This window comes from Sinocyclocheilus rhinocerous, unplaced genomic scaffold (genome assembly GCF_001515625.1).
Source record: "Sinocyclocheilus rhinocerous isolate Xijiao unplaced genomic scaffold, SAMN03320098_v1.1 scaffold1832, whole genome shotgun sequence".
Classification (NCBI taxonomy): domain Eukaryota; kingdom Metazoa; phylum Chordata; class Actinopteri; order Cypriniformes; family Cyprinidae; genus Sinocyclocheilus; species Sinocyclocheilus rhinocerous.
In genome coordinates this window covers 348,897-364,086 of record NW_015654298.1, presented here as the reverse complement: position 1 = coordinate 364,086, position 15,190 = coordinate 348,897, and the positions used below count along the sequence as shown (strand labels likewise).

The window sequence follows — 15,190 nt, the reverse complement described above, 5'->3', positions numbered from 1 at the left end:
AAGAAGGTGCTTTATGAAGTGCATTGATTGGGATTACAGTTCTATCTTTTCCTGTCGTTCTTTCATTCTAAGACCTGTCGCTGATTTCAGGGTTGCCAAGTGCTTCCTCAAAATAAAAGAACCGGGGAGCTTTTGTCCTTCGTTTTCTAAAATGCAAATGCCTTTTGCATTAGGAGGTGTAATCTACGTTTAATATTTTTTAATGATTCTAATAAAGACGCCATGCTGAAGTTGAGATGTTTATTAGCTTATTAATATGTTCATTTGCATGTCTGAAACGAGCCGCACGTATGACCGGGATTACGCACTGATATGACTGTACGGCGAGGATTTCAATAAATTTAGTTCATTGTGAAGTAAAACAAAAAAACTTACCCGACAGAACCGTTAATAAAGTGCAAGTGCATTTAAAATAGACAGCGAACCCCATAATGGTTTGAGAAGGAGCTACATTTGATGGGCTTAATAACTAATTTTTGTATCTAATTTCTACAATCACTATCACCGCTCTCATTATTAACGAATCTGGGACAAATTTCCCTGACGGTTCTTACCAAACCTACCGAGTCCACAAAGTGGAGTTGCAGGCTGAATTATTCATATTAGCGGTCAATCCGTTTCTGACAAAATAACAGAAATACAGCCCAGCTCGCTTTTTATTTTCCCATAATCTCTTGAGCCTTATTTTGTAAGGACGGAGGCTGACTTTTGTGGATGTGGGAAATCAATAGTGTCGCCGTAGGGCAGGCTCTCATTTATGTAAGAAATGCCAAGAGGCTAATATTAGAATCATAAACAAAAGCTTTGTCTTTTATTCCCTATGAACCATTCAACATAGCAGCGGATTAAAGTGTGGATGAAATACTATATAGACAAGATTCCCTCAGGACTGGTTCCTCCTCTTCGGCATTCTCTCGGAGGGGAGAGTAAGAGAGCCCACTGCACCTTAGTGCTGAAAGAGAGGAGGAGGAGGATGACAAGGAGGAGGAATTAATTTCTGCCCTCTGGGAATAACACACATGGGATCTCAAGAGTTTGAATGAATCTACAAATCTAGCTCTGAAAAGATTAAATAAATAAGAAGTGGGAGGAAGGCGAAGCTGATCAATGTGCATTCGGTAGCAGCAGTCCCTTCTGTTCGCCTTCCTTGGAACGGACACCAAGGACGTGAAGCGGCGCACCCACCTTAAACACTGATAAGCTGGAAAATTCAAGCATTTTATTCAGTGCCTAGCTGAGACTGGTTAGCATTCTGCTAAGTGGCAAACAACACAAAAAGTTTGTCTAATGAATATCGAAAAAATGCGGGGGCGACTCTTTGCAAGTAATTTCTTTGTAGCGTTCAGCAGTCGTGACTTATCTTGCAATTATCTACAGATAACCTTCTGGGTTTGGGCAAAACATCCAATAAAGTTCCCGGACAATAAAACACAGTTACTGCTTCCTAATACAATAAATAAGTGCAGTGGATTCCCATTCAAGAACAATATACCTGGAAATAAAAGCCGTGAAGAAGTTCAGCGAAATAGGTGATTGCAAACCCAAAGACTCCAATAATCCACTCTCATTCTCGGGCGTACAGAGGAAAGCCGGTTCGGTGTGGGACCGTGCAAAGGGATCAGAGAAAATGAGCGACTGTATTGACACACGAATTTCCGCACAAAGTCGTGTGCAACTGCTCAGTTCATGTGTCAACAGCGTTCATTCCACTTAGTCCCTGCACTCACAACGCTTATCTCGCTTATGATCTCATTTCATCAGCCTGGCCATGTTCCCCAAGAGTCAAGCTGTCACCCAGTGCATCCAATTTAATGATGCGGGAATGAAACGTTAGAGTCGGATATCATTGCGCCTTAGTCTTGAGATTGGCCTTTGGTAATTACATGGACTCGGCAAATGGTCATTTCTGTACGCTTTCCAGAAGCGGCTACAAAAAATGCTTCCACAGATCTCTCCGATTAGATTCACACTCGTCCTGTGATTACCTTGAAGCTTGACCTGCTGGAGAGTCTCTGACCTCTGAGATTGCCCTTGCCCAAGATGCACCGAGTCCCAATTGCAAGCGGTTTACCCAAAGTATTATATTCTGTCCTCTTCTTGCCCAAGCTACTCCCACCAGGGCATTGTGGGAAGAGTACAACTGTTGCGAGTGGGTGGCACATCTGTTCCCAGAGACAGCCCATGCCCTAGGGGTCAACCTGCAACATAGTTATCATTTCACATCCTCTCTAATAACCGCTCTGATATTCCCGTCGAGTTGAAGACAAATGGTTAGCATAGGGTTGCCTATTGTCTGATCAGAGGCACAGCATTTTTAATAGTGGGTGTATTAAGGGTCATGTTTGTCATGCACCACTCTATCTTTCCATCTGGTGCGTGTTTCTCATGTAACAGGTTATGTGCATTTAAAATCTGGAATATGTTAATTGCAACAATCTTCGTGTTAGAAGCACCATATGCGTACTATATTGTACTTAACATGTTTACGAACTATTTGCACACATCAACTGAATGCAAATGCTTCCGCGGCATCCACAAAGGCCAGTGGGCGGTGAACGGAAACAAAGGAGAAACTTTCTTGCAAACTTACAAGCTTTGAATTTCGCCAGTGCAGACCAGCACACACGCAACCCATAATGCAAAATCTCTTTTGCAAGTGCCCTAAATAGACTCACTTCTGCCGCTGCTGCTGCCAAAGAAGTTCTTACTGCTGCACGGGCACAGATGAGCTGGACCGAGGCTGCCGAGGTAAGTTCGATCAGGAGCTGGAGGTGTGGATATGCGTGTGGGTGTTTGTGTGTCCGCGAGTTGAGGCGTTAGCACTAAAGGGGGAGCCGATGGGCTTGGGCAGAAGAGGGCGAGTAGAGAGCGTGGAGGATGAAAGATGGAGTCTAATCCTCCACATGTGGCTGCTTTTTCTTTTTTTTTTTTTAAAGGAAAGCCAACTGGAGCCATTCTTTGGACTGTAGGCCAAGGGCTCCAGGAAAGCATTGCCCCGAGCCAAAGCACACAGTGTGAAATGAGAAGCTAAAGCTTGAATGTGCTTTTGTTTATCAGAAAAATGCAGTCTAAGTGGGATTGGCAGTATAAGGCCCAAACTCCATAAGTCATATAGACTGGCATGGACCGGAACTGGGAATGTTGCAGGAGGGATGTTTCAGGCACGAATAAGGCTTGCCGAGCCACTGGCAGCCCCTCAGCCCGTCTTGCTCGCTTCCTAATCTTCACTCCAGCACAAAGGAGGATCAGTGGGGTCAATCTAAAGTAAGGAAATGTGGTCACGAGTTGAGTTGGGGAAAACTCTACGGCTATGTCGCACATGGTTCCATCAAAGGATGCTGAATTGCGAAAGGCCCCTACAAAGCCTTCAGAATTGGGCCAAGGACCGATCAATCTCAAACAATAGCTGCGTTCCTGCACTCACAAAGTGACGGGATTCCGACGCAGTGTTCACATTCACATCAAGCGGCTTCTGAGGCCCGAACAGAAGCGCAAAGTCAAAGGAAAGTTAGTGGCTTACAAATTGGCCACTCGGCACAGAGTGTTGTGCATTATTTTCAACAAAATGCTTTGGGTATGTCAAATTGAAATACTTTAAGAATTGCAGATGGAGTGCCAGGGAAGCTAAAGGAAAAGATGCACCGGTTGGTAATGCTTTAAAGGGACTGCACGCCTTCGCATTCGAAGCAATGCTGCTTAAAGGAATGTGCATAAAGGTCGTGTTAAATAATTTTTCCTACTCTAACTTATCAGCAAGCCATTTATAGGCTAATCCCTCCAAAACGTGTAGACCTGCGGCTGTTTGAGTCAGCCCGAGTTTGGAGCATCTTGTTTTGTTTTTTTTGTCTGACCAGTAAAACAGCAGTATTTATATCAAAATCTCCAACAAAGTCACAAATACTATTTAACTCAGCAAGACGATATCAAATGACACGTAGGTGGGCAAGAGGGCACCAGAAAAGGTTACCGTCAACCAATATAAAGAACCGCTGAACTGATTGCAGTATCTTCAAACAGATTGTTGATTTGTCATTCATCAACACTCTGAAGGATCTGGCTTTTTAAATGAGTCTATGCAAACAGAGCAGACGCACACACTCTCAATGCATGCCTCTCAATGCACCGTTCCATGAAGAGTAGCGGGGCACACCAACAGATGTATGTCTAGACATCGATCTGCACCGCATCAGGGAGGAAGCAGAAAAAGTGTTGTTAGATGCTGATCTCTGGTGCCAGCTGCTCGTTTAAATTGCCTTGTTTTACAAACAAACTGACTCTTAGAACTTTCTCACAGTTAAATATGAGGGAAGAACGCAGCGGCTGACACGTACAAAGAGACTCTAAATTGGAAGGCAGTGGAATGTGATGCGTTTCGTAGAACAAAGCTGAACAGAAAGAACCGCTTAAATGCAATATTCCCCCAGTTTGTAGGCAAGAAAGCATGAAACGTAGACAAGGTCACTGCTGTCCAATGCTGCATTACGGGAAAGTGCATGTGCCACAGAACTCAAAAACGTAAGAAATTTAAACTAATGCAAGGTCTCTAAGGAACATCTCTTTCCTGCACAATGATCTAATGGAAATAAAAAAAAATAGTTCTAGAAGAGAATGCTATGAAAAGAAACAAGGTGTTTTAAAAACATTAGGTTTTATAGGCTAATTAACAGAAATCTAATGAGCCAATTACAGTGATCTGATGAGAGAAGTTTGATGAAAGGAGAAAAAGGGGAAGGGGAATGCTGAAAAAAATATGGAAATACTTCAGGTTACATGATGAAAGATAAATGAGTGTTTCAAATTGACAGGGGTGATTAAAAGCAAAGCCAAGCTCAATGAAACTACAATAACTGGATATAATCAGGCAAATCTACTCTCTGTTTTAATGACAATATGAAGTTACAATTCTGTAAAAGTTTAATAGCAAATTACTAAAATAAAAAGTACTAATGTGTCATTATATTCCTGTTGTTATTCTAGAGTAATCGAATGTCTTACTGCCACAGTGAATTTCAGAAGTTTTGCGGTCTGCTGGACTCTAATGATGATGCTATATAAAAGTACATATGCTATATACTATTAATATATGCAAATCACCTTAACAAAATGTACCTTAAACTTCCAGACAAGTTATGGAATCAAAAATCTAAACCGCTGGTTAAATATATTACTTATGAGTCTGCATTAAGTTAAAATGCCTCAGGCCACACTGGTTGTTAAAACAGGTGTAATGATTCTGATTAACACCAAGCCTTGTCAAACTATTTTTAGCAGCAAATACCTTTTTTATTTATTTATTTTGATATTGAGCAAGCAAAATAAAATAACTTGATAATTTGTGTTTCACTCAATAAAATGCTTAAAAACCTTTTGGGAGTCATTCAGGTTAAATAATTAGATAAAATCTGTTTTTAAAAGAAATCATAATCTTTTGCAATTATAATTCTCTTTCTCCTTTCAAAACATACTAATTTAAACTATATTCCCAATAAGTTGTTCCGACATTTTCTGACCAATGCCATAATCTTTCCAGTCTTTTGTGATTACTTGATAAAGATTATTTTGAAATATCTATATTTTTGGAGGCGGAATTAAATTTCAATGGAATACATTCAGTTGAATTCAAGGTTATTTACTTGAAAGACCTGATATTACCAAGGGTTGACAAACTATTTGTGTGCCAAGTAGCAGCAAAATAAATAAATAAATAAATAAAATAAAATGTAAGTGATATTTGCTATAATATTTAGCAAGCAAAATAATATAACTTGCTAATTAGTGTTTCACTCAATAAAATGCTTGAAAACTTGTTGTGAGTCATTTAAGTTCAATAATTAGATAAATAATTATTTGTTTTAAAAAAGAAATAAACCTGAAACAAATATTCCCTGAAAAAAAAAAGTTGTTCTATACTTTCTGACCAATGCATTTTGCCATGATCTTTCCCGATTACTTTATAAACATTATTTCAATAAATGTATATTTTTTTAGAGATTTTTTATGGCGGATTTCCATTTCTATGGAATACAATTTAAAGTTTCATTAAGTTGAATTCATACAATTATACTTGTAATACCTGATTATACCAAGGGTTGTCAAATAATATAGGTGTGAAATAACAAAATTAATATAAAACATCAATATTTTTTTTGCTTTGATATTTAGCAAGTAAAATAATATAACTTGCTAATTAGTGTTTCACTCAATAAAATCGTAAAAAAATTGTCATTCTGGTAAAATAATCAGATAATTATTTGTTTAAAAAACTAATGCATTTTGCCAAATCATGTCTTTGCCATAATCAATAATTTGCAATATTATACATATTTTTATAGTCCCCCCCCCCCATATTTCTATGGATTTCCATTTCTATGGAATGTGATTCAATTTCCAACTAAATTAATTCAAATGATTAGTATGAAATACTTGCATGCAACAAACTCTGCAATAAACCATCAATGAACAAACTGTTATCATGCAAGATTTACACTTAACAAAGAGTAAATATGAAGTATACTAAGTGGAAAGCAAAGCTACAATTACTCGTAGGAACAGTCGATGTGTCGTACATACCGTATAAAAGGGCGGCGCACACATATGTGAGGTGTAACGCACTGAGTGGCCTGCTGGCCAGTTGTGTGCTGGGACGCCTCCAGCTCTCTCCAGCTCAGTGCATCTTTTCCCAGCAGGGGGCTGGCCATGCGGAGAGCTTCGGCCTGGGGCAAGACTCTGTGTCAGCAGATAGTGCAGAGGGGTGGGGGGGCGCGCAGGCTGCGGGGAAGATTCAGGAGTGCCGGCCTTCGCCAAGACCCACACTCTTTTGGCATTTTGGCAGGTTGGAGCGGCACAATAAAATGATCCAATTTAAGCTGGTTTAGGAGCGCCTGAGAATATTCAAATATTAGTTTTTTTCCCGCCGCAGGAAACAGTTTGCTGCTCTAACGATCGCTGCAGATCCGTGTTCCTGCAAGCCTCAGAGAGTCCGTGTAGGTAGCCAGTTGGCGGAGATGTTCTGACCGACAGTCCCTTTGGTCTTGTTTCGGCCTCTGTGTTCGACTTCTCTGACCCGGTTACCTTCACTGTTGTTCTCGCTCCTGATATCCAACACAACGCCTGAAGACAATCCAAAATAAATGGAGTGTTTTGGGAGTGCTGGGAGAATGGAAGAAGAAATTGCCTGTGTTATTCAGTTTACAAGCACATAAATAAACAGAGAGGTGCAGTCTAGGTCTAGGCGGTATATAGTGTGTATGTCGGCTATTTTACAATGAGTTTTTGAAACAAAAGTTTGGGGTCGGTAAGTTGTTTTTGAAAGAAGCCTCTTATGATAAAAAAAAAAACAGTAAAAAAAAAACAGTAATACTGTGAAAAAATAAAAAAAAAAACTATATGATATATATAGTATGTGATATATATCATATACCATTACCATTATATAAAATGAATCGTTCTGTGATATATGATTTGTCATACTGCCCACCCCACAGCATTCATACATAAAAGCCCAAGTGAACAGAGTGGCCGACAGTGAGCGGCTCTTGTGGTGAAGGCCTCTCATTTCTCGTGTGTTTAGTCAGTTAACCTCCTTCCATAATATTCCGCTGATTTAATCCTCTCCATAAATGACTAATGCCCAGTGTGCTGTACACTTTGACATTATTGATGTTGATGATGATGAGGATCAGTGTAATAATTGCCTTTAATGCGGTTATTGCTATTACTGTTATTATTACTGCTAATGAAGGAAATGCTGGCCCACATCGCCTCAGCAGAAATTTCACCATGGAAATAAATGAAAAAATGTCTTTATTGGATTACACTAAAAGCAATTCCAAATAAATGGGCCTTGAATACGTCTGTGAGATGAAGATCACAAACATGTAATTTCATTGTGCTGGGAGCAGGGGCATACAACTCAGCAAGACGCAGCGAGACGGTTCACTTCAATCCGAGGCTGTGTCCGCATGCATGATCACACACATACACCACGAGGTGCGGCGTTTCTGTCGTCTCGACGTTGCCAATAATAAAAAGCACTTGACAAGTTGAATAACCCTTAGCAGATGATGCTTATCGGACAGTGACGGAAAAGCTCGTAAGGAGCTAGATTAGAACACGTTTGGATACGCTGATAAGACTCGATTGATGTATGAGGTTTATTTCTAGCTCTATAAAACTCATGTTGTCTAATTTATTGCTGTTCACAGGTGGTCTATGGCACTCATTTTTGTTGTGTTAGTCATTTCACTTATAAAAAAGAGCATCTGAGCCCCTAGATATCGCAGTCATAACTGAAATTGAGTTCTGGGGGTTAGAAATAAACAATCTGACATAAAGATGATAAATTATGAGGGAAAAGGACAGGTTTTCTGAAGAGTGAAGAGCTGTGAAGAGTTAACAATATGATCAGGTTGTTTATAATAAATGTAACAAATTTTTTTCAAAACAAATCTTTCTGCACAATCTTTTCTGCAACCTTAAATAAAATAAAATAAAATAAAATAAAATAAAAAGCTGGCATTTCGACCATTCTATGTATTTATCTATCCATCTAAGACTTGACAAACTTTTCATTTCTGGTTAAAATTTCAGCTGAATTTAAATATGAATACAAATAGAAATTTAAATTTATTTTAATTCTAATTCCTTACATTCAAATTCAGATTGGATTAAGTATTATTAAGTTGTTTTGTGTGTGTGTGTGTGTGTGTGTGTGTGTGTGTTTTGGTGCTTGACTATGACAGCGTTTTAGTGCCGCAAAAAAAATAAAAAATTAAAATAAAAAAAGAAGATTATGAGAATAAAGTCATTATTTTGACTTATTTGAGAGATTAAAATAGTAATATTTTTTTAATTAAAGTCAAAATTACAAGAACAAAGTCATAGCAACACAAGATTGAAAATTTTGACAACAAAATAAAAATTTCAAGAATAAAAATATTGTGAGAAACAACGCTCCGGTATCTTCAATGTGAGAAATGGATGTGATTTAGTCAAATCCTACTTTACAATTTAGCAAGAAAGAAATCTCACTTTCTCTAAGAGAGAGCAGAGAAAGTGAAAGTTAAATCGCAAAGATTAATTTACAATTAGCCGTCAGCTAATAGCAGCATTGGAACAGCACAAAGGTCACACCGAAGACATTGAAATAGAGAAGAGTAAGAGCAACTGTGCAAAACACAGACAGTCAACCGCAACAAGAGACATAATAAATCACCCCTGCACACATTCACACAGGTTGCATGTACCAAACTATTAAGGTCATGAGACGTGCAAACATAACTAGAACTGACATGCATATTTACTACCTCTTTGAAAATTACAAATGCTAAGCAGGTCTTGGAGCGTGATGTTTCTAGCCTGTATCCATGATCCCTAAACTTTCCTCCAAGCACAAGTCTGTGGAACAGACTTTTTTGTGTGCAAATTTAGCTTGTAATGAGTTATATTTCATTATATTTTCTCATATGTTGTGCATTATTTCATATAAAGCCTATTGTTTCCAAGCTCATTGAGCAAGCTTTATGTAATTCACTCTAATTTCATATACAATTATTACAGCATTCATAAACAGCATATGGTGTGTGTGTGTGTGTGTGTGGGGGCAGGATAGAAGAAGCTAGTTAAAAAGTTTTCAACTGAAAACACTGCTAGCCATTTGGCATTTAATAAATGATATTTTACATGCCTGTTCAACTACTACCTGTCCTGTACCATTATAAAATATCAATCAGTTAAAAAAATATTAAAAATAAATAAGAAAAAATAATTGTAAATATGAAATGCTATATAATTTTAAATGAAATTAAAAAAAGGCCTATTTCTCTCATATATTGTTCACAAATCTGTCTAAATCTGTGTTAGTTAGCACTTCTCCTTTGCCGAGATAATCCATCCACGTCACAGGTGTGGCATATCAAGATGCTGATTAGACAGCATGATTATTGCACAGGTGTGCCTTAGGCTGGCCACAATAAAAGGCCACTCTAAAATGTGCAGTTTTACTGTATTGGGGGGTCCGGGGGGGTTCGAAAACCAGTCAGTATCTGGTGTGACCACCATTTGCCTCACGCAGTGCAACACATCTCCTCCAACACAAAATAAATATAGAAAATATTTTAAAAGAAATAAAGAAATCTTAAATGAGTATTAAATGATCTTGCCATTTTGTAGATTATCATACCACAACATATTGATTACAACAGCACAAAATACATTATGTTTACATGTGGGTCAAAGACGAAAAAGGGTTTAAGCATAAAAACAATACTGCTTTAAATTGTTGTTTTTCCACAAAAAAAAAATTTAAACAATTTTCTGTTTCATGTAATTGTATTTTTGTTTTGGTTTTTCCAAGCAAAAAATAAATATCATACATTTTCCCCTGATTTAAAGAAGACACCCACTAAAACGTCATTCAGTGTAACAATGTTGTCAGGCATATTTACAACAAAAATCTATTTATGACATATTAAAAAACGAATTACTTTCACCCCAGTTACTAATTAGTTGTTATTTGACATTTTTTAAATCTGCCACTATCCTAGGTTTTGCCCATTTGTCAGTAAGAATTTTTTAACTTTCTATGGACATAAAATCACTTTTGTAAATTTCTTTTGATGTGGACATCTTAACGTCTTTGACCCATGCACAGATTTTTGTCAATCCAAAACAACTGCAGATTCCATTCACATACACTAAACTCAATCCTCAATGAGCTAAATGAACAATCCAATCACAATTTCTTTGTATGCAATTAATAATCGCAATTACAATTTCAAGGGAATAATCGACAATTATGATTTTTGTCATAATCATGCAGCTCTACTGTACATAACAAGAAAGCTTTCTACTCAAGTTGCTAACTTTAGTTACAAGACAAAAGAAAAAAAAGGAAGCAGCATCCTGAAATTCTATCACTCCCAGTACAGTATATCAATAAATCTGCCTGAGCATCCACCTTCAGTTGATGGACAGCGGTTTCTATTTTTGACATACTGCAGAGTATCTCCAGCCACAATATTTCCCCCATCTGTCTGAAATAACATATCATATGTGCTTCAACTTGTTCTGAAATCTGAAAGTAGTCAGTTTAAGATTTAAATTGTGATTATTTTTTTATTAACGGATTTAGGATCCATTAGCAAAAGCACAATAGCATCATTCTGAGATGATCTGATGTTTATGTGAAGAATTTTAATTTCAGATGCATGTAAACGGGTAATATAGGGTCCTATATTTTCCATTTTTTTCTGGATTCCATTTTAATGGTTTAATTAAATTGTAATAATCAAAAAAGGATATCTAATCAATTGAATTCATAAAACTTCACCAATTTGAGAAGTTCACAACATGGCGCTTTCGGCGGTGGACAGGGGTCAGTGTGGACACCCTGATTGGTCTGCGGCTATGCAGCCCCATACACAACAAACTGCGATGCAATGTGTATTCTGACACCTTTCCATAAGACCCAGCATTAACTTCTTCGCCAGTTCACCACTGCTCCTTCCTTGGACCACTTTTGATAGACACTGACCACTGCAGACCAGGAACACCCCACAAGAGCTGCAGTTTTGGAGATGCTCTGACCCAGTCGTCTAGCCATCACAATCACACTTGCTGCCTAATATATCCCACCCACTAACAGGTGCCTAGATGAAGAGATAATTAGTGTTATTCACTTCACCTGTCAGTGGTCATAATGTTATGCCTGATCGGTGTATATATATATATGTGTGTGTGTGTGTGTGTACATACACACTGTATACATATGGGTAAAAATCAGCATGAAATCCATAAAACCTTTTGACAATTTACAGTTAGATAAACTTTAAATTTGAGAGAGTTGTGTGGACACCCTGATTGGTCTGCGGCTATGCAGCCCCATACACAACAAACTGCGATGCAATGTGTATTCTGACACCTTTCCATAAGACCCAGCATTAACTTCTTCGCCAGTTCACCACTGCTCCTTCCTTGGACCACTTTTGATAGACACTGACCACTGCAGACCAGGAACACCCCACAAGAGCTGCAGTTTTGGAGATGCTCTGACCCAGTCGTCTAGCCATCACAATCACACTTGCTGCCTAATATATCCCACCCACTAACAGGTGCCTAGATGAAGAGATAATTAGTGTTATTCACTTCACCTGTCAGTGGTCATAATGTTATGCCTGATCGGTGTATATATATATATGTGTGTGTGTGTGTGTGTACATACACACTGTATACATATGGGTAAAAATCAGCATGAAATCCATAAAACCTTTTGACAATTTACAGTTAGATAAACTTTAAATTTGAGAGAGTTGTAAAACAGGCACAAAATCAGAAACCGGCCACAGTCTTTTTACTTGTTGAACTCTGAGACCGAGTTTATCATGAAGTTGCTTATAATTTTATCAAATCTGAAGACTGACTTGTTGGCCAGTGAAACACAAGACCAGCATTGTTCACAAATAGGCATGACTCATATCAGATAATGTGAAGTTAAGGCTGATAGTATGGATAATTTTTGTCATGGGTTCAAATGATATATTGCAGTCATAACCCCTACTGAAAGCTAGAGTGGACTTTTATTTAGAAAGGCCTTCATTTCTTTTGCTCTATATTAAGCCAACTCTCATCCAGTCAATATTATACCTGTCAAAATCCCACAACAGAGTTCATACAGTCTAGATTGCCCTTACATATGAGCAATTACAGATTTTCACAGCATAACTTAATAAAAAATGAGTGAAGTGTGGGTGTCTGTTTATGAGGACGTGTCAAAAAAATCTGTGGATGTGCAATAACATGTCATTACATAAAAGCGCACGCACGCACACATACATATCACACATTTCAACATGCGAATCGCATGAAAGATGTCGACAAAACGTGTTTGCTGTCTGCAATATGTTTTTTTGTACTGTACCTGTCTTTTGGAAATGTGGTTTTGTCACGCATTTACAACAAAGAAAGCAAAGCGCCAGTAACATGTTAACAATAATCTATTGCTAACAGATTTTCTATATACTGCACACTTGCTAGCCAGCCATGTGTTTCATAATATAACTAAAATTACAGTTATTTAATCTATGTGTGTGTGTGTGTGTGTGTGTGTGTGTGTATAGAGAAATATGCAAAAAAATAATAAATAAAAATGCCACTTGAATCTCTATACAATGTTTTTGGCAAAGTTCATAATGCTTAAAATTAGAAATGCATGACATATGCATGAGAAGTTAATAACAATACCAGTGAACTGTCACAATTATCAACGTTAATTTCAATATCAGAGCAAAAACTGATTTAGTTTTTTTAAACAATCATTATATTTACAATTTAAATTAAACAACGTCATGCGACTTTCAAGTATCTGTCAATGAACTAAACATTGCTTAAACGTTTTCCAAATAACTATTCAAGTAAATAAATCAGTAAAATAATAATTAAAAAAAGAACCAGAATGTTATTTTTTTTTTTGTGCAAGGTTACATAGGTTCTTACTCAAAATATCTGTGCAATGGCAGTTGGTTTGGAAAAACATTAACAAGTAGAAATAAATATTGTGCTAGAAAAGTGCCTCCAAGAGGAGCAATTTGCGACAGATGTGAGCATGTACAGTAGGCCTGCCGTGATTAAAGTGCCTCTGGAATAAACAGCACAAATCAATAATGGGTTTCTCTATGAGCTGGATATCAGTCCTTGGATTCGACACTGATAGTGTTTGTCCAGGTGTCATATCAGGGGCACACACTGCCAAAGCTGAGCCACTACACCCCTGGTTATATCCATACCATACACACACACACCCCTCCCCCAGTACATACTCCGCAGCGGAGTCCGGGTGGCATCTGGGAGGCTGTGATTGAGAAGTGTAAATAAATAATAATCCCTGGAAAGGGACACACACCCCTCCCCCAGCACACACTCCGCAGCGGAGTCCGGGTGGCATCTGGGAGGCTGTGATTGAGAAGTGTAAATAAATAATAATCCCTGGAAAGGGGACCGGCACATCAGCATCTGTCTACTCCCCTGCTAATAGTTTTATTGTGGCACCATCAATTTAACACTCTTTGTTTCAATGGATCCCTCATTCAGGAAGAGATATTTCCTCTTTTAATTGAACCGAACAGCTTTGTTTGAGAATCTTTTTCCTCTGGCCCTAAACATTTAGCGCAAAAACAAAAGCTAGCGCAGCCACATGTCAGAGAGCCTTTTGGGTTTTGAATGCACAAAAACCACCGCAGTGTAGAACTGTAATGTGCCTGCTACCTTTTATTGTCATTCAAATGACACAATGCACCCTTCAATGCCGAACCTCTATTCAGATTACACACTGTTCAAGCAAATAGTGTCTGAGCTGGTGTTTTATACATGCACGGGTGTGTCTAAATACAATAATCTGTTGTCTTTGTGTCAGGCAAATGGAATGGACGCTGAAAGAGATACTCGGATGTGACGTGACATCATATTTGTCATTCATTTTCATGGGGGAAAAAAAAACTCACTGCACTGCTAGGTAGGTGTTCTGACTGGTTACTACTGGAAGCTGTTTGCTGAAACGTACTAATTTTAGAAATTGCATGTAACTTTCAAGTATATCTCAATCAAGTAAAAACTGGTTAAAGTTTTTCCAAGTAACTATTAAAATAAACATGAAAACCACAGTGTTTTTCTTTTTGTTTTACTTTTAAGTTACTTAAAATACCCATGCAATGGCAATTGATTTGGAAAAACTTAAACAATTAAAAATGAATAATATTGCATTGACTTATATTGGCATTGACCAGTAATAATAATGAATTATTTGTATTATCTTGTGAAAGGTTGCAAAAGTTACTCAAAATATCTATTAGATATGCATATTAGGCAAGGCAAGTTTATTTATATAGCAAATTTAATACACAATGGTAATTCAAAGTGCTTTACATTGTAAATAAAAAATCACAATAATAAAAGCAAGGAATTAAATTCTAAAATGATTTTTAAAAATTATTTAAAATGAAATTAAAACTGTTAAGAATAGAAAATGATGATACATAAAATACAGTGCAATCAGGACATAGCACAGTGCTCATTCAGTAAAAGCACAACACTGATTTACAACCAGAATATATATAATTCTGACCACGACTGTATATATATATATATATATACAGTCGTGGTCAGAATTATTGGCACCCTTGGTAAATATGATCAAAGA

At 37.6% G+C, this 15,190-nt stretch overlaps 1 protein-coding gene across 1 annotated transcript in view; it reads right to left on the bottom strand.

Annotated features, from left to right (window-relative positions):
• Positions 1-6,970: 6,970 nt before the first annotated feature.
• Positions 6,971-15,190, bottom strand: part of LOC107716986 (DNA-binding protein SATB1-like) — an 85,810-nt gene continuing 77,590 nt past the window's right edge. Inside the window, exon 17 of the mRNA XM_016523626.1 lies at positions 6,971-7,110. Within this exon, the coding sequence (XP_016379112.1) occupies positions 6,971-7,110 (140 nt within the window). The remainder of the gene's footprint in view (positions 7,111-15,190) is intronic.